The sequence below is a fragment of the Carettochelys insculpta genome, chromosome 3, assembly GCF_033958435.1.
Source record: "Carettochelys insculpta isolate YL-2023 chromosome 3, ASM3395843v1, whole genome shotgun sequence".
In the NCBI taxonomy this organism is placed as follows: domain Eukaryota; kingdom Metazoa; phylum Chordata; order Testudines; family Carettochelyidae; genus Carettochelys; species Carettochelys insculpta.
The window spans coordinates 144,303,825-144,322,337 of NC_134139.1; the positions used below are offsets into that span (position 1 = coordinate 144,303,825).

Consider the following 18,513-nt stretch of genomic DNA (forward strand, 5'->3'; position numbering starts at 1 on the left):
CAGTAATTTTCACAGAGGGGCCAGTCCACGAGTTTTGGTACTGGCTGTAGGCTGTCTCTTCTAGACTCCAAAACACACATGCAGACATATAACTTGCGGGGATCTTCCAGAAGGACACCATACTTCTGGATGATCCCTCTTTCTCAAAACCCTCCTTCTAGAATATCCCTGTGGGTCGCGCATCTGCATATGTATTTTGCAGTCCGGAAGAGCTTCTTCTGGACTCTGAACCACGTGCTCATATGCTAGTGAGATGCAGGAAATTTACATCCACACCCTATTAGCATATTCTGGATGTCTCATTACCATGCTGCTTCTGGAAGAAGTGGCGTGTGTAGACACAGCTGAAGAGAATAGACGGAACCAAGGTCCACCAGAGCCCCAAGTTGCTGCAATGGCTGGTATTTAAGTGGACTTCAGAAATAGTGGACACTGTCCCCAAATAAATGCTGGCAACTCACCAGAGCCACCGCTGGGGCTGGAGGAGCTGTAGTGCTGAGCATACTGAGAACCGTGGGAGGTGGAAAGAGCTGGGCTGGCATGCAGCTGCTCTCCAAGTAAGTGGGAGACAGGAGATGGAGATGTGAGGGGAAGAATGGTGCAGGAAGGGATGCAGGGGCAGAGCATGGGAGTGCGTGATGGGCTGGGAAGGTCAGTGTATTGTCCTACATTGTAACCATTTGAATTTAATGGAGTTTCAGCATTGACAGACACACACACCCCTCACCCCCACCCCCCGCATCAGTCCATTCAATCAAGGGTTTACTATACTGGAGATGCCTTGCCTGATCTGGCCTCCGATCAAATTTGCCTTTTTTGAACAGCTGTATTATGGTGATGGTACAGTCTGCCTATAGGCAATCCATGCATCCAGGCTTTTTTTCCTCTCTGTCAGGTAAAGCTGGAGTCTTACTGGTTGCAATAGAAAATGTGATTATTGGATCTAAGTTTTATTTTACACTCTATAATGCAAAATTTAGCCAGTTTGTCACCCCATTCTTCAGTCATTCAGCGCTTCTTTATAGTACTTAAAGTTGTGACCTAGAATATTAACACGAAGGACATCTCGCAAGTTTTTTGGACTCCTTCCTCCCAACACATGAGAATACACTGAGGGTGATTCAGAATGAGTAAGGTAGAATCCTTTCCAGAACCTGAAGGTGACTAGCTGAAGTCCTGAAACATAAGCTTTAGGAACATAAACTGAAAGGGATCCCACTATCATGAAGAACTCCTGTCCTATGATCACATTGATAAAATTTGTCCACCTATTTAAAATTAAGGTCTGTGCCAAGTATAAATATTTTGGCAAAACTGAAAACAGAAATATGCTAGCTCTTTGGTGAATAAGATTTAGTCGTCATGGAGCTGAAAATAGGCAAATGGGGCGGGGGGGAGCATTTGTTTTTTAAAAATTGTACAGGCTAGAATGAGACCATAGATAATGCAATATTGAAACTGTTTTAGTGCTGTATGATGCACCACATAGCTAGTTTTGTGTGAAATGAGCCCTTCTGGCTGTGGGGGTATTGATTATGACTCAGCTTCAGCAGAGGCACAACTTGACTATTGTACTTCATCTTCTAACTTAAAGTCAAAATTATTCAATCACTCACTTCACAGAAATATAACAATTCAGGTTCCGTCTAGGAAGTAAAACATGCCAGCCCATTCTCACACCTTTTTGCACCTTGGAGTTTAGGTTTCACTTCAAATATCCTTCCAGCTAGACTTCTTTCCTACACTCTAATCTAGTCTGATCGACATAATGCATGGAATAGGATTTCTTTCAGTAGCTTCAGTATCGTGTCTGTAATTTCTGGTTAAGCTAGACCATATAGCACAGCTCTAAGTCGTGGGGCATGCCCCCCACGCTTTTGTGTCCCAGTGTTTGGGGAGATGCAGCTGAGGCTGAGACCAGTCCCATCCAAGGGTGGGGAAGGCTCATAGCCTCTCATCACATGCCTTGGTACACAAAACAAAATTTATTCTGTCCATGGATGGAAAATATTACAGGGAACAATAGCTGTAAAGTCCAATCAATAAATTAAGTGAATTGGGTACCATGTAAACTAAGATGCTCCACAGTTCTGCTTTCAATTTTTACAAAGTGAATAAATTTCACTTTTAATGCATTATCATAATTATAAGACTAGACAAAAGGTCAGACTGATTTGACAAATGTTTGCTGTTCAGAGGGAAGTACTCAGTAGAGCCTTCTGAGAGCATAAACTACTGCCGTGCTGTCTTGCTGTAATGTGTAGGAGTGCGTGAAATGGCAGTGCCTTTGTGGAGGTTTTCCTGAGGCTAATTGGGCTGTGTCGCTGAGGTTGCAGGATTATGTAATTACTACTGTGTAGATTTTCCTTAAATTGATATTAGCTAAGAGGTGACACTAAAACATGACATTTTTAATATGCCGTACATTTAGAAAAGTATTTAAAATCATTGTCCTCTTAAAACCTCTTCTAAGCCTCATAGATTCTCTTTGGGAGAAAGCAGCAGGATGGGACTTTCTCCTACCATATGTAGCTAGTTCCACACTTGACAGATCACTCTGTACCATCTTGTAGAAAATATGGTACATAACCATCTGAATTTGGGTAATAGGTTTCCTTTAACAAATCAATTTAAATTTAGGGCAACATTCAGGTTCAAACATCTTTACTTTTCATAATTCCAGTATCAATCAGGAAAGAAAATCCAGGGCTCACGTTGGCACTTAAATCACTGGGAAACTTGTCTTACACATTTTTCCCTGACTTTCGCAGAAGTCTTTGACTTCATGTATTCCAGGTATGATTTATGCCAGGGCTGAGCCCTGGCGTCTCTAGGCTTGCCATGACACATGAATGTACAAAACTTGCTTGGGTCGCAGCTCCTCTTTGATTACTCTTAATTACAGCCTGTATTACATCATAGATTTGTATAGGTGCATATAAAATCATGATGGGTGTGGAGAAAATAAGCAAGGAATTGTTGTTTACTCCTTCTTACAACAGAAGAACTAGGGGTCACCAAATGAAATTAATAAGCGTCAGGTTTAAAACAAACAATAGAAAATATGTTTTCACACAACGCATAGTTAACCTGTGGAACTCCTTAACGGAACGAGGTAAATTCATGGGGTGGATAGGTCTATCAATGGCTGTGAGCCAGGATGGGCATGGACAGTGTCCCTAGCCTCTGTTTGCAAGAGGCTGGAAATGGGCGACAGGGAGTTGATCACTTGATGATTACCTGTTCTGTTCATTCCCTCTGGGGCACCTGGTATTGGCCACTGTCAGAAGACAGGATACTGGGCTTGATGGACCTATTATCTGATCCAGTATGGCTGTTCTTATGTTCTTAACATCTCTCTTCTGGCAGGATTCTCTTCTAGAAGTAACAAAACTGCATGCTATGCAGCATTAGATTCAATAGCAATCTACACTTTGGAATACTATGTCAACTAATCAAACGTAATTAGGATTTAATGGGTACAAAGACTGAGTTATTCCAATCCTTGATGCAATGTATGGGTGCTCTTTTTCTAAACTGTGGTTGAGGAATAGTGGCAGGGTATTGGGCCTGATCCTGGGGCACAGAGCATCTGCAGGTCTTACTGTCCACACTGACCCCAGTTCCAAGAGGAAACGGTGTAAGTCTTCACTTCTGTTGTAGCTAAGTCTTCTGTAGAAGGCAGCAGGCTCCTAGACTGTTGTCCAGTAAGTGCTGGACTCCCTTAGCATTTTAAATAACTTCAGTGCATCTCAGAGAAGGAAGAAAACCAGCCAAGTGAGGTTCTGAGTAGTGATGTGTTGCCATCTGAAATTTAAAACAAACAAACACAAACAAAAAATCCTCTTTTAATATTCTTTTGAAACTAGAACTGTCTAATATGTACATATTACACCTAAGGAATTGTGACTTGTCAACTCTCATTGTCTATTTAGTTATAATTAGTGACAGCCAAAGCAGAGGACTAAACTTAAGTCCTGCCCTTGCATTAAGATCAGCATGCTTGGGCTCTTAAATGCTGTGTGGCTTTACACCTTAGTTGGAGACTGCCACATGGCACAAGTGTTGCTTCTAAAGTCAAAAAAACTGACAGCAATGGATTTTTGGCCACATTGTTTCAGATTGCTGTTGCTCTCGCCAGCTGCATCGAAGGCAGGGCTTTGTTGATGACTGCAAGGGGATTTTAAAACTGACTTTGTTCCATTTATGTTCTTACTATGGCTGCAGTGCCAAACTTATTTCTGAGACTGAGTGATGGATATTTTTTTTTTTAATTTTAAGATTTCAAAACACTGTGGGATATCTGCCTGTCTGTAAGTTGATTCAGTAGTTGGATATGGGGATTGCAAGGTATAACAGTAATACCATAGCAGAATAGAATTTCCCCACCCCCCATCTCCCGTGGCTTGAAGGAGTGCTTGAATTACTTGTAAGTGCATAAGCTCTTACCCTAAAATCCAGAAAGATATCAAAGTATTTGATTGTAAAATCTCACAGACCCAGATCTAGATCTATAGCATAGTTGAACATCTTATTCCCATACACAGATATTTCTATTTTTTTATATTGTTTCTTCACTGCCATATCCAGGTTTTGAGGCTTTGCTTTGTGTCCATAATTAATTCATGAAGGCATCTGCTGGCCAAAGTTTTTTTCATAAGCTAATAAACTGACTTTTTAGTTTTTGATGGCCACAAAACTGATCTGGGAACATCTGAAGACACCATTGCAGCAGTTAACAGTTTGATGGATAACCTTAAACAAGAACTAGAAACTCTGGAAAACAAGTTATGTTCTGATATTGTGCTTTCTCTTTCTGGCCTATGTAAGCAGAGTGCCTGGACTCACTTGTGAATCTCAGGTGACATGGCATTATAGAAATGGCATTTGCACCCAGAACTCAGTTACAGAAAACACAAACACTAAAATGTGTCCTGAGCTGAATTATGCTTGTTATGCTCGTAAAATCTGTGAAAGAATGCTGTTAGGACTCTTAGGGTACATCTACACTGAAGATAGACACAGATGGCTGACTTGGGCTTGCCGGGCTCAGACTAAGGCGCTGGTTAACTGTAGCGTAGTTCAGTGTTCAGCCTCCAGCTGGAGCTTGTTCTGTGTCCCCCTTTGTCAGTCTGAGCCCAGACATCTATGGTGTACTTAAATGACCCCTTAGCCTGAACTCTGTGAGCCTGAGTCACCTGGCATGGGCCAGCTTCAGGTTTTTAATTGCAGTGTAGACTTATCCTTAGAACCTGTGTTACTGGATAAACCATGATAACTGGTCCTGTCCTCTCACCTCATTCACAGGCAAACAAAACTTGCCTTTAAAACCAAAGGAGCTTTTGATAACTGAATTGAATAGGTATAACTTTTAAGAAACCAATGTTGGGATGATATGGGCGGAAACTCTTTTTTTTTTTCTTCAAGCCTTCAGGATATCTACAATCGCAAATGTCTTTGGACACTTCAAAGTCTTATTTAAATTCTGAATACAGTCTACTGCATAGTATCCAAATATAATTTGAACTGTGTATGTGTGGGAATTTGCAGCTATCACCTAGCAGCTGTTGCTTGTGCCATAAACTGCTGCAGATGGTCTTCTCTGTACTTCCTTTAACTGGTTTGTTTGTTTTGTTTGTTTGTTTGTTTTTATAGATTTGATCCAGGCAACCAATGAGACCAATGTTAATATTCCTCAGATGGCTGATACTCTTTTTGAGCGAGCAACAAACAGTAGCTGGGTGGTGGTGTTCAAAGCCTTAGTTACAACACATCATCTAATGGTTCATGGTAACGAGGTAAGCAAACAGAAGTTAAGACCATATGTACTCTGAAGAAATTCCTGCATGATCATGGAAAATGTATTTTAATTGCATACTGGGTCAGTGTTTCAGGAGAACAAAGGTAGGTTTTGAAGCTGGAGATGTTAAGAGCCAGTACAGAGCTGGCTGTTAGGCCAGGGTGGGCAAGATACATGGCCAACAATCCCCTTTCCGGGTTGCCACCCAAATCCTCTTCATCCCACACCACAGCTCCCTCCCAGACTCTGCCCTACCCCTGAGGTCATCACCCAAACTCCGTTTCAGACCCTACATTCTCTGCTCCCAAGACTCCTACACTGAGCTCCTTACTGTACCCAACCTCCCTCCAAGATCCTGCTTCCCCTCCATAGAAAAGTGCAGCCCTTGACTAACTTCCAAAATCTTGGCGTGTGCTCCCCATCACAAACAGTTGCCCAATCCTGTTATATAGCCACAGATATTTAGACCAGTGTCCTAGTGAATATTTGCTATGCAAATTATCCTTTCTCCACATTCCACTTTTTAGTCTGTATGAATTTAATAGCATCTCTCAGATCATATTTACTTAATTTTGTGTTGTGTAGATATTCTGACTCTAATTAATGGTTATTTAAAAGTGTCCTTTAAATATTAAAACTTTATGTAGCAAACTTTCATTTCATTACAATTGCTCTCTGCATGTGGAAAGAAATAATTCCACTCTACCATTATACTGTGTGTGCATATGTGTAATGCATTTGTCTTTTATGTAGTTGCGTCAGTTACTAGTCCAAGGCCATTTGTCTGTCGCTCCCAGATTTTTGTAGTGGATTACTGATGTGCTTTCTCCATTTTTAATGTATTTCTGTAAGTGAACCACTCAGTGTATGCATACTGCCTAGCTAGCACATAAGGATCCTGATATTTGTTGGGGCTCCCAAATGCTACTGTGATACAAATTATGAGTTTAATAGCATTATTCTCAGTTCTACCTTCCTACAGAGATTTTGCTGCTCCTTAGTTATCTTCTGTAGTTAATTATCCCTAACTTTTGTGCCAGCCAGTTAGACTAATCTGTTCTCCTGCCCTTCCTCTAAATCTCATTTTATGAACGCTATTGTAACGGGCAAAGATGATAATCAGAAGTTCAAGCCAAGTACATAAGTTTAACTCCCTCAAAATCTGGGGACATGGAGGAAGTTCTAATCTAGATCCAGGCTTTGTGGCTTTGACAATCTGTATCCACTTGAATCAGATTGACTGACTCAGGTCAGTTTGCAGGAAATACCACCTGAATCTGCCATTTGTGTGTCTAATTTCAAGTGATATATTTCATACCTGCTTGCAAATCTGGACTGGAATGAGGATATAATGGAGAGGAAACTGAATTTCATTTTTCTGTCTTATAGAGATTTATTCAGTACTTGGCATCTAGAAACACGCTATTCAATCTCAGCAATTTTTTGGACAAAAGTGGCTCACATGGTAAGAATCTGTTTTATATGTATTTCTTTTTCTCGGTAAGATACTGAGAGTACCTCAGATCTTACTAACAATCTATTAATAGAATCTCATTGAAGAGTCTGAAGTAAGGAGCTTGTAAAGCCAAAATGTGGATAAGCAAATCTAGAAAAAATAAATTTTTGAAAGGTTTACACTTCCTTTATGTATACAACACTTAGCCTTTTGGCTTCATTACAGTTACCAAGTGAGATGAGGCACTATTCTAAGATTTCCCAAATGGCTTGTTAGTTTTTGCAGAACTTCTTCAAATTTTCATGGGAAGTGGGGTGGGAATAATTGTTGCTCATATAACTCATGATTGGAAAGACTCCGTTTTGAATGTGAGTAAGGCAGAGTATCTTATTCTGTGTCGTTGTTTTGACTGGATGTAATGGAAGTTAAAGATTAAACTGGCAACTGGTTATATTTTTAGTGCATTCTGGGAAGTATTCTAGGGAATTGTTCCCTAGTGTGTTCCTCATTTAGTCTTAAAAGTTTCTGGTAAGGGGAGTTCCTTTTTTCTTGTGGAATGCCATTGGAGATGTTCTGTGCCTTTCAGGGTAGGCTTTTGTTTTTACTGCTGCACACTGAAAACGGGAAAAAATCAAGAGCTAGATATATCATTTGTGGGACAAGAAGAGGCTGGGGTAGACCGGGGGGTGTGTGGTGTGTGTGCAACCAATCAGGTTGTGGGGAAGGGATGGTAAGTTGGCTTGAGAAGGTTATGCGACTCTGACTCATTTGTAGTGTGGCTTCATTAGCATGCTGCTCTTAACCCACAGGTAGAGGAACAGTTTTCTCTGCAAGTGGGATAAACTCATTTTTGAAACGGGAAGCTATTAAAGAATAATGTAAAAAGTGGCTTCAGGAGTGTTTGCAAGAATCACAAATGCTTGAGTGATTGCTAGCTTCACAAAGATGCTTTGGCTTTTACCAAAAATGGTACATCATAATGCCAAAAGAAGGAAAAAAAATATTTTTAGTTTTTACTGTATGCTCACATGCAGGGCAAGGAGTAAAACTGGAGAAAACCATGCTTAAGATCTATGTGTTTGCAGAGCTGCTGATGTTTGGGAGAACCCTTGTGAGGGGTAATTCTGTGTTCTATGTTGACACATTGTCCTCCCCCCCGCCACCATTCCTGACATCCTAACTAAGAGAGATCTTGAATGCTACCATTTCATAACAATTTACCACAACATACAGACACCCATAATCCGAGGAGGATGATGTAGAAAGTTTGGGAAGCTGTGCAGGGAGTATTGTAGTGATATGCTTTATATTTGTACAGCTAGTAAATGTGCCACTTAAAGATTATTAAGAAATTGGGGGTTGATATTGGAAGGAGAGGCAAATAGTAGTGGAGATAATTTTTCCACGAGAAGAAAATTCAAAACCTTTGTTAGGTACCTTAAAGGCAAATTTGGAAATATTTATTGGGATGGGGTGTGCTAATTTTGTTGGGTTTGGTCATAGAGGTTGCCTTCAGACTGTCGGTTTATGTGCTGAAACCTCCCCATTGTGGCACCACACCACTTTGTCCTGCTGAGCCAGAATCTCTGGTTTCTCCCATGAGGGCCCAAGGTTGGGATCCCAGCCTATAGCAGAACAACACAAATATTGAGATCTCGACACTGGGAAGACTCAGCTGAAGGGACTTGACACAGGACCCAGGTGTGCAGCCCAAATGGGCCCAGGGTCCCATATAAATCCATCTTATTCTGTGTTTAAAAACTGTATACTCAACGTGCTCATAAGTTGTTTGCCCTCCTTATCAATAAATGAGATGCACAGTTCTTGCCCCCTCAGCAGGTAACAAACTAGGTTGTATAATAAAAATGATTTTAAGTACAGTAAGTAGGAGGCTGTAAGTGAGAGCAGATGGATCAAAGTAAGTTACTAAGCAAAATAAAACATACCAGCTAAGACTAATGTATGGAACTTATTTCATATAATAATTTCTCACTCTAGTCCTTACTTCAAGATAAGCCGTATGGGCAGAGAATTCTTTTCTGACCTGGGTCCAGCAGTTCTTCTGCACCATGCTCCTTAGTTACTGGTTCCAGGTGTTTTTTCATGTGACCTCTTGGGTGGGGATGCAGACTGTAAAGCCAGTTGAAGACTATCATCATTTACTTCCCTTGTCTTCATAGCATTTTCTTAGTGCAGAAAGCCATTGTTCGTCCCCCATACACCTGTGGAAGAGTATAAAATTCAAGATGGATTCTAGGATCAGATGACACTGACACGTCCATTGTAGCACGTCTGCAGGGAGACTGTTCTCCCACACCCAGTTGCCTCTTGCTAATGGATATTGGCTCTGTCTTTGGCTCTTTTTTTTTTTTTTACTTTTTTTTTTGTTTCATGATGGGCTACAAATAGGCATGAGCACACTGAGAATATGGATTGTAGATTTATCCATTTCAGATGAAGAAATGGTACAAGCATAAAAATAGAATATTCGCGTTCAGGGGATTACAAGCTTTCCGATGATGGATTACATACATCGGTTGCACAAAGCATATTTGAGTTAAACATTCATAAGCACATTTTCATAAAGAATGTGGCACAACATGACACTAATTAGATGTATGTTGATATGTAGCAACAGTGCAGTCTGGAGATGCACAGACTGTGGCATCCTATGTGTTAAGTAGGTAATATTATCCTGTCAAGATTCCGGCATAAGAGTTTCTGACACACTATTTTATTTTGGTCATCTCCATTAACAATTGCCAGACCGGAGAGGAATTTTGAGGAGAACAAAACTAGACCTGAGGTGATTGATCTAAGAAAAGGTAGTATGTAAGTGGTGCATGTCTAGCTATAAGAATTTATTTAATATCGCTGTCCAATGAGCAGTAATAGATCATGATGTGTAATCTCCTATGCATGACCTTTGAACATGATTGATTAGAAAGTCAAGGACTCAAAAGGTAAGAAATGCCAGAATTTAAGGCTTCTGGCTCTGGGGATAAATTGAGGTTGTGTAGGACCCCTGCTTCACTTGTTGCAGAAGCTTGAAGATGTGTAGTGAGTGAGGCAGAGGATTGCAGTAAAGGATTAGGGGAGTCTCTAGGTTAAGAGCATTGGATGCTGTCCTGGAAACCTGGATTCAATCTTGTCTGATGCTAGGTGAGTCAGTTAACCTAATGTCTTCACAAGTGGTCATTGGCTGTGCATTCCACTTCTTCTGAGTGCCCAGCCTAAGATCCTGGGTTATGATTTGCAAAAGTACTTAACGCTCAAAGGCTCCCTCTACACTAGAAGCATCTGTCTACAGAAGTTACTGTCAGAAGAGATGTTCTGACAAAACTTCTGTCAACAGCTTGTGTCTACACATAAAAGCAGATTGATCTTTTGACCTGCTCTGTTGACAAAACAGCCCTCTGGAGTGTCTACACTGTTTTTTTTTTTTTTTGTTGACAGTTTCAGTCAACAAAATGCATTTTGTACGTAGATGCACTGCAAGCATTGTCTACAAACCTCTCTAGTGTAGACATAGCCAAAGTCCATAGGAGTTGTATTGCAATACCAAGTACTCTGAAATCACGTCTTTGCCATCTTAAATTCTTCATCATCATCAATGTGAGGGATTGGGTTCCAGAGCTCCCCTGGAGACTATTACCTGATGGACTGGTCATACCATTTAAGCTGTCCCGCCTTCCCTCTGGGATGCTCTGCTACCATGTCCAGACAGAAGCTCTGGTCTCCCATAGCAAAGGCACAGAGTTGGGGTAACAGCCTGGCTTCCCAGAAGAGTAACACACACTGATAACAGCCCAGTTCTGGGAGGGCTCAGTTATAGGGACTTAACCTTATCCAGGAGCACAGCCCAAAAGCACCTGGAACCCCAACTAAATCCATCTTTCTAAAAAAAAATTTTTTTTTTTTTTTTTTTTTGGCATAGAGAAAGTTCATGAAGTTCACTTGCTCCCCTCCTTAGAGGTCTTTGTTTCCAGGTCTCTCTGTGTGTGATCTTGTGATGGGGATAAGCCAGCTAAAGACCATCATGGTTTGCTTCCTATCACTTAAATGGAATTTTCCCAAGGGGAAAAAATACCAAATTCGTGATGGATTCCAGCACCAGGTGGCATGGTCACATGTCTTTGTAGGACAAACCACATTTGAGGTTTACAGGAAGTACAAAGTCCTTGATCTGAGCATCATCCTCATCAACCATGGGCTCAGCATCCATTGGTGTCTTGATGCCTCTGTCACTCTTTCCTTCCATCTTTCTCTGTCTGGTGCAGAGCTAGTCTGCACTGATCTACCCATACACTGTGGGGTCTGCTATTCGAACCATCCTTTTGTAGATGGCCGATACCAGGGTCTTGACTTTTCATTTGTCGTTTATTCTGCAAATATGCCTGAATAGCTGTAACTTGCATTGTATCACCTTCTGCAGTAGGTTCTCTTTCGGGTGTATCTTCCTATATAATTCCTCATTGGTGACCTTCTGCAGCTATCCTATTCTCGGGATCGTTCAATAACAACTCCTCTCGAATGCTAATATTCTTCTCTTCAAATCTTTTGTCGTCACCCATATCTTAAATCTGTAGAACGTGCTGTTTGAATACACAAGTTTACAAGGTAATCAACTTCATTCCTAAACTAATCGCTTTGCCTTCCCAGATCTTATCCATTGCCTTCAAACTCACTCTTGCTTTCACTATTCTAGTCACTATTTCCTTCTGACAGTCTAGATCATGTTAACTTCTCTCTGTTGTCTAGTTCAATCCCATCTACACTGATCTTTCTTCCCATTTCTTTCTCTCCAAATACCATTGTTTTTATCTGATAATCAGTCTGTACTGCTTCCCTTCTCCGTTTAGCACCTACACCATTTTTGCTAGCTTCTCCTCATCTTCCTCAACAGTAACTATATCATCTACAAACCTCAAGTTTTTGTTTTTTGTCCTGTGCACAGATATTCCTACTATCTCTTCCTTGATCTTGTCTATCGCTCTCTAGATATGTGATGAAGATGGTCGGTGATATCAGATTTCCTTGTCTCATACCTCCTGCTTATTTTAGAGCAGTTTCGCATCTGTCCATCTTCTCACTGCTGCCTCTGCATTGTCACTTTATAGCCTTCAGCCATATCAGTCTGCTACCCACTCTGTACGAGTCCAACACCGCCCAAGTCACTCTCTGATCTATGCTGTCAAATGCCATCTGAAAGTCAACAAAGCAATTGTAGATGTTCTTGCTCTGTCCGTGATCAATCTGAGTGCCAATATCTGCTTTATGGTATTTCTGTCTTTCCTGAATCCTGCTTGCTCGTTTTACTAGATATTCTTCTAGCTACCATCTTAGTCTCTCCGTCAGTATCAGCTCATTAGGGCAATCATTCTGTAGTTCTTGCACTCCAGTGCACTTCCTTTCTTGTGTATTGTCACTAGCCATGGATCTTGTCCATTCCTTAGGTGCTTTTCCTTTCTTTTCATGCTATGTTACCTAGTTGGTGTACTTCCTTAATTGCTACTAATGTCTTTCACTAGAAAACTTAGAAATATGAAATGTAACCTTGATTACTAACCTAGCTTCATGTACAAGAGCAATAACTGCACACAAATAGAATATACATATCCAGGGGTTCAGCTCCTGAGTGTGATGGGTTACTTGCCTTGTTTTTGCATAAACTTATCCAGGTTATGCATATTCATTTTAAAAACCTAATTTCCATAAATATGGGGGCACATTGTCACAATCATGTTGCCATTATACCTCTGGCATTTAGGGCAGGGACAAAGCTCCTACACATGGGTTTCTAGCAAATCTTTTAAGTGGTTCGCCAGCTGTGCCCCGAGTTTTCCGCTCAGCTTCCACAGTTCTTTGCCATGTTTTCAGGTAGCCTCATTTTCACTTGCCTTCAGGTATCCGTCTTACTGCTATCCTGGTGATAGAATCCATTTCTAGTGAACACATGGCTAATCCCTCTCCAGTGCCTCCTGGTAATGATGGAGCTCTTGCCATCTTCACCGCAGTATGTGACTATACCTAGGTTTGAGATTGTTTTGATCTGAAAGATATAGTGGCTCTTTCTGAGGCAGGTTGAACAGAATGAAGACAGTTTGGACATTGTACATTATCATTCCTGAGCATTCTGCACTATAAAGCAGTGTTGAAAGTACACATCTCTGAGAAATCTTGAGTTTTGGTTTTGGTATTGTATTTTGATTTCCTGGTGGTGTTACTGGCTTTGATTCTGTTCCAGATGTCCTGGCTTGGTTTGTACCATGATGGTTGGTGATACTGCCGAAGTATACCTACGGTCACACTATCATGGAAGATCAATCCACTCAGGGTTGATCTGGCATTTTGTTTTGCGTATGCCCAAAATGGTGCTTTTAGGGGGTCAAAGTTGACCCTGGAACACCTTGCTAGATGCAAGGAACAAGGAGGGTTGATGGGAGAAATGCTCCTATCGATCCTCCTTCATGCAGACAGACATTGAAATCAATTGCCAATAAGTCAATTGTTTAGCTATGCAATTGGCATAGATAGACATTGACCATCAATATGCAATTTTATGTCTACTGTAGACATAGTCTTTATGAATGTTTCTGCATTGGTAAGAACATAATCATCCATCTGCAGTGGTGATGGTGGAGAACTATTGTCTTACTGCAATTTTCAGTCCAATTTTGTAGCTGAATGGATGGAGTCCAATTTTTTTCTTGTCTATGGTGTTGGCTATGTGAAGCAGAAAGGTCATCTGTGAAGTCCCAGGTCTTCCAGAGATGAGAGAGATGTCAATTTAATGCCTACTGGAATATCTTCTCTTGTTCATTGCATTATCTAGTTGACAGCATTGTTGAAGAAGATTGCAGATATGATAGACCCCCAATGTATTCCTTTTTAACTTAAAAACTGATCTCACCGTGGTCAATGCTGCACATAAAGGTGGCACAGAATTTGGCATCTCAAATGAAGTATTCAAAATTAGTGGATGCATTTGACTTTGTTTCTGCTTTAGCTCATCTATAAAATGCATCTAATACTGCAAGGAGTTTAGGAGACACATGGCTGAATGGGTGAACTGGGAGGAAACCAGGCAGGGGTCTATTGGAAACATGCCCGATTTATATCAAAATATCATCAACCATCACCAACTTTAACACCATTAATTCAAGAAATGCCACATTTCTGTTGGAAAGTTTCCTACCATCACTAATTGAAATCTCCACAGACTTCTGGCACGTGAACTGATAGCAGTAGTAGGTTGTCATCCTATGTTTTGTGCTAGTACTACAGAATTAAAGCACGAACTTTGATAATGAGTTGCTTCGATGCTTGCTAACAGAGGAATGAGAAGAACAGATACTCCTAAATTAGGACAACCACTGGAAACTCAAGCCGACAGAATCCAGGAGCTAAGAGTACTCAATGAGGAAACCATGGTATACATCAGCGAAGTCATGGCTGGAGACAAATTCCACATATTTGATGAATTGGCTATATATTTAATGCAGGTCCCAAGAAACTGACAAAAATAACTTTGTAATCCAAGTCTGACATATGACAACTGTAAATGAGATCTGCAAAAAGCAAGGTAGGATAAAGTTTCATGAAGGGGATTGATGGTCTTCTGTGGAAACCTTACAACCATGTCATCCAACAAGCATATCATAGAGGAATTTCTTTGAACCATTGTTGTATGTAAAATGCATATAGGTGCAGGGGTAAAGTGTTTTTTAAAACTGGTGACTTCTCCAATGGTGAATTACAAAGTGCATCACCAGGAGAAATGTTGGAAGCCCAAGAAATGTACAGCACCCAAGAGGAGATGGGCATAAGGATACTTCAGGTAGAACATCTCTAGTCTGGTGTCCTTAGGACCTGACCAGTGCTGGATGAAAGAATTTGACAGACTACAGTAGGACAATATTGTCTAGTACATTACCAACCCTTCCACTGCTTACCGGGCTCTCAGAAGACATTTAGGGGTAAATTACAGCTAAATAACAGCACAGAACACTGAGAGCCAGGATCAGTGGCTATAAACAAACTTTATGGGACCATGAGAAACTTGGCCACACGCATAAGTGGTCATCTGGCTAACTAAAATAATGATGGATTACAGATGTTAGCAGGCAAGAGTTCTGGATTAGAGTGGTGAACCTGTGCTGCAAGCTGTATGTTCCAGTATTGCTTTTGGGTCTCCTGGTGTCAAAGGAACTCTTATCGTTTAAGTCATCTGAGACTGAGGTTTTGAGCCTTGCTGTTCGCTGCTTTCCAGAATAAACACCAATAACATGTGGATTCAAATGGCTCTGCTATCAGCACACCTGTCAAGCATCATTTTCATAGACTTCTAGGACTGGAAGGGACCTTGAATGGTCATCTAGTCCAGTCCCCTGCACTCATGGTGGGTTTTTTCCTTTATTTGTTGGGGCTTGACAAAATTGGTAGAACCTGAGAATTCTTCCTACCTTTTTAAGTATCACCTTTTTAATATATACGGTTATGTCCAGTCTTGATAGGTTTTTTGCATAGAGTGTAAATAGCATCCTTAAAGTGCAATGTGGTGTTCTGCAGTTTTAGCACGAGTAAGTGTCTCTATACACACACAGTCCAGTCCAATAAAATATGAAACTTTGTTTTATTGCAGGATATGATATGTCCACCTTCATAAGGCGTTACAGTAGATACTTGAATGAGAAAGCATTCTCCTACAGACAAATGGCATTTGATTTTGCAAGAGTGAAGAAAGGGTAAGCTATTCATTAACACATGTAATCTTAACTATGAGATTTTGGCACTAAAATAATTGTCTTAATTGAAGGGCATGGTTTAAGCACTAGTTGAACAGGAGCAGAAGAGCCAACTAAATCCTTAATATTAAGAAATTATTCTGTTTCTAGTAGTTATAGTCTATTTAAAGATTGCACTGAAGGAGCATTATTGAGCTGAGTTATGTGAAGGCCCCTCAGGCTCACCATACAGTAACGCTTGTCAAGCCTGACAGGTTCACTGGTCCCAATCCAGTGATACCTAACCAAAAGGTGGTCATGCTCTGGTCAGAAAAGTATGTGTGGGGTGAGTCTAATGAGTTACGTAAGTGTCTTAATGTGTGGTTTTGGAGACCCTGAATAAATCCAGTGTGCCCTACACACAGGAGTGTGGTATGACCTGTCTGCTTCGCTGGATTACAGAGGACAGAATTTACATGTAAGATAAATAAACCAATCAAGCTAACTAGCTACATTTTAGTGAGCTTACAACAGGATAATCTGCATCCTCAGGAAGATTTTTTTTCTTGCTCTTGAGACCAAAATAATGGGCCCTGAACAACATACAGGAAACAGACAGGCTTTTCCTCATCCATAAGCATCAAAGGGAGGTTCCCTCTGAGCTTGAGAGTTTTTTGGATTCCCAGCCTGCAGATGCTGGTAACTTAGAGAACTGCCTAAACAAAAAATTTACCTTGGTAAAATTTAATTTTTTTTAAAAACATACTGCTCTAATGAAGCAAAATGTCTTCAGATAACCTAACTGGCTTCCGTATACACTTTTTTTGGAAGCAGTGAATTGAATTTCTCTGAGTGCCTGTTCACTCTGTGGGTGCTGCAGAGACTGACTCTGGGAACTCAGAAATGGGGGTTTGCAGATTTATTTTATTTTTTAAAATCCTACTAGGCAGGCTGAAGACAGGCAGCACAGAAGAGTTTGTTGGAGAGGCAGACTGGCATGGTAGGGAGCCCAGCAAACCTTTCTGACTCCTGTGCAAGAGCGAGCTTTACTTCAGATTAGACTGTAATGTAGTGTCTCGCAGTTTTGGGTACCCTGAGTAGAGTGCCATAATAGTGGTCTTTAAAGTCAGGGTGACCAAACTCAGGTAAAAAAATCTGTATACGGGAGCTTGGAGTGTCATGCAGTTTAAAAAAATATGCACCTAGAAATCAGACAGTGCTGTTGCCCTTGATTCTGATGCTAGCATATTTAGAAACTGTACAACAGTGTCATAGAAGGTTACAACTGTAGCCCCACGAGAATTTGGAGACTAGACAGAGTGAAGAAGTTCAACTTCTATACTTACCAAAAAAAAAAAAAAAAAAGCCCTACTTGAGAGGATGTTGGGCAATACTGTAGTACTTTTCAGGTGAAGTCTATGGTAGATAGCAGTACCCTGAAGGAAATAATTCTGTGATTTTAAAATGTTCATAACTAAAAGCAAATGATCAGTAGAATATTACTAAAAAGATGGTTTGATCAGCTTGATAAGCTGATGAGAGCAATATAGTCTTTTTTTTTTTTTTTTTCAAATTTGGGAGTAGATCAAATCAGCCAGCTGGCTTTCAGGCCCTACTAAATGTCTGAATTGCATGATAACTGGCCTTTAAATGTCTTCTGACTCTTGCTTTTTTGTGTTTTGTTAAGGGTACTCTTTTGAGAGACTTGGGGAAAGAATGTTTAACCAAGAACAAAGTGGTCTTAATCTCCCAGATGCTTAAATTTTTTTAATTTGTATTTATTTATATTTTGAGTAGGAAGAACTTACTATCACCATAGAGCAGTGATTTCCAACCTTTTTCTTTAGTGCAGACCCTAGTCACCCCCAGACCCTTCACTGGCCCCCCATCAAAGCCAATTCTCTTCTCTATGACCATTTTTATTTATCTTTTTACTTTTTTTTTTCCACGTACCCCTGCAGTACCTTTGCTGACCCTAGTTTGGGAACCACTGCCCTAGAGTGTGCCTGCATAAGGAAGATGTTGCAATTTACCTGGCCCTGGACCAAAGGCAGAAGTAAATTCTGGAGCTAATAATGTGCACTGATGGCTGCTCTCTCTAACAGATGGAGTGTAGAGATACTGTTGGCAGGAACATCTCAACTGCTAAGTTAGAAAATGTAACAAGATGGCTAAGGTGTCCCAGACCCAAACTGGAGGGCTTACAAAACCGAAAACATCCTTTTGAATTTCTTTCAATCCATCTGTAGCTGGCAACTAAAAGGACCCAAGTTGTGAGGCACCCCTCCACTTCCTGCCCTGACAACGAATCTTGTTTGTGCTTGCTGTGGATCAGTTCCCCAACACCGACAGCCTCTGCCAGAGCGAGCACTCATTTCCAGGCTTTCTCTGGCTAGGTAGCAGCAGATACACACCAGCTACTCTTTTTATATTGCCTTCTGTGGCTTGCCCCCTTTCCTCCCTAGACACTGTTACTTGGCCTCTCATTCCCAAAGGAACCGTACACCTCATCTTGTAAGATTCAACTCTGG

General features: G+C 40.8%; 1 protein-coding gene across 1 annotated transcript in view; it reads left to right on the top strand.

Moving 5' to 3' along the window:
- The window catches only part of SNAP91 (synaptosome associated protein 91), a 123,830-nt gene that overhangs the window by 20,496 nt on the left and 84,821 nt on the right, over nt 1–18,513 (top strand). The window contains exons 2-4 of the mRNA XM_074988863.1: nt 5,656–5,798; nt 7,190–7,265; nt 15,901–16,003. Coding sequence (XP_074844964.1) covers nt 5,656–5,798; nt 7,190–7,265; nt 15,901–16,003 — 322 coding nt within the window. The remainder of the gene's footprint in view (nt 1–5,655; nt 5,799–7,189; nt 7,266–15,900; nt 16,004–18,513) is intronic.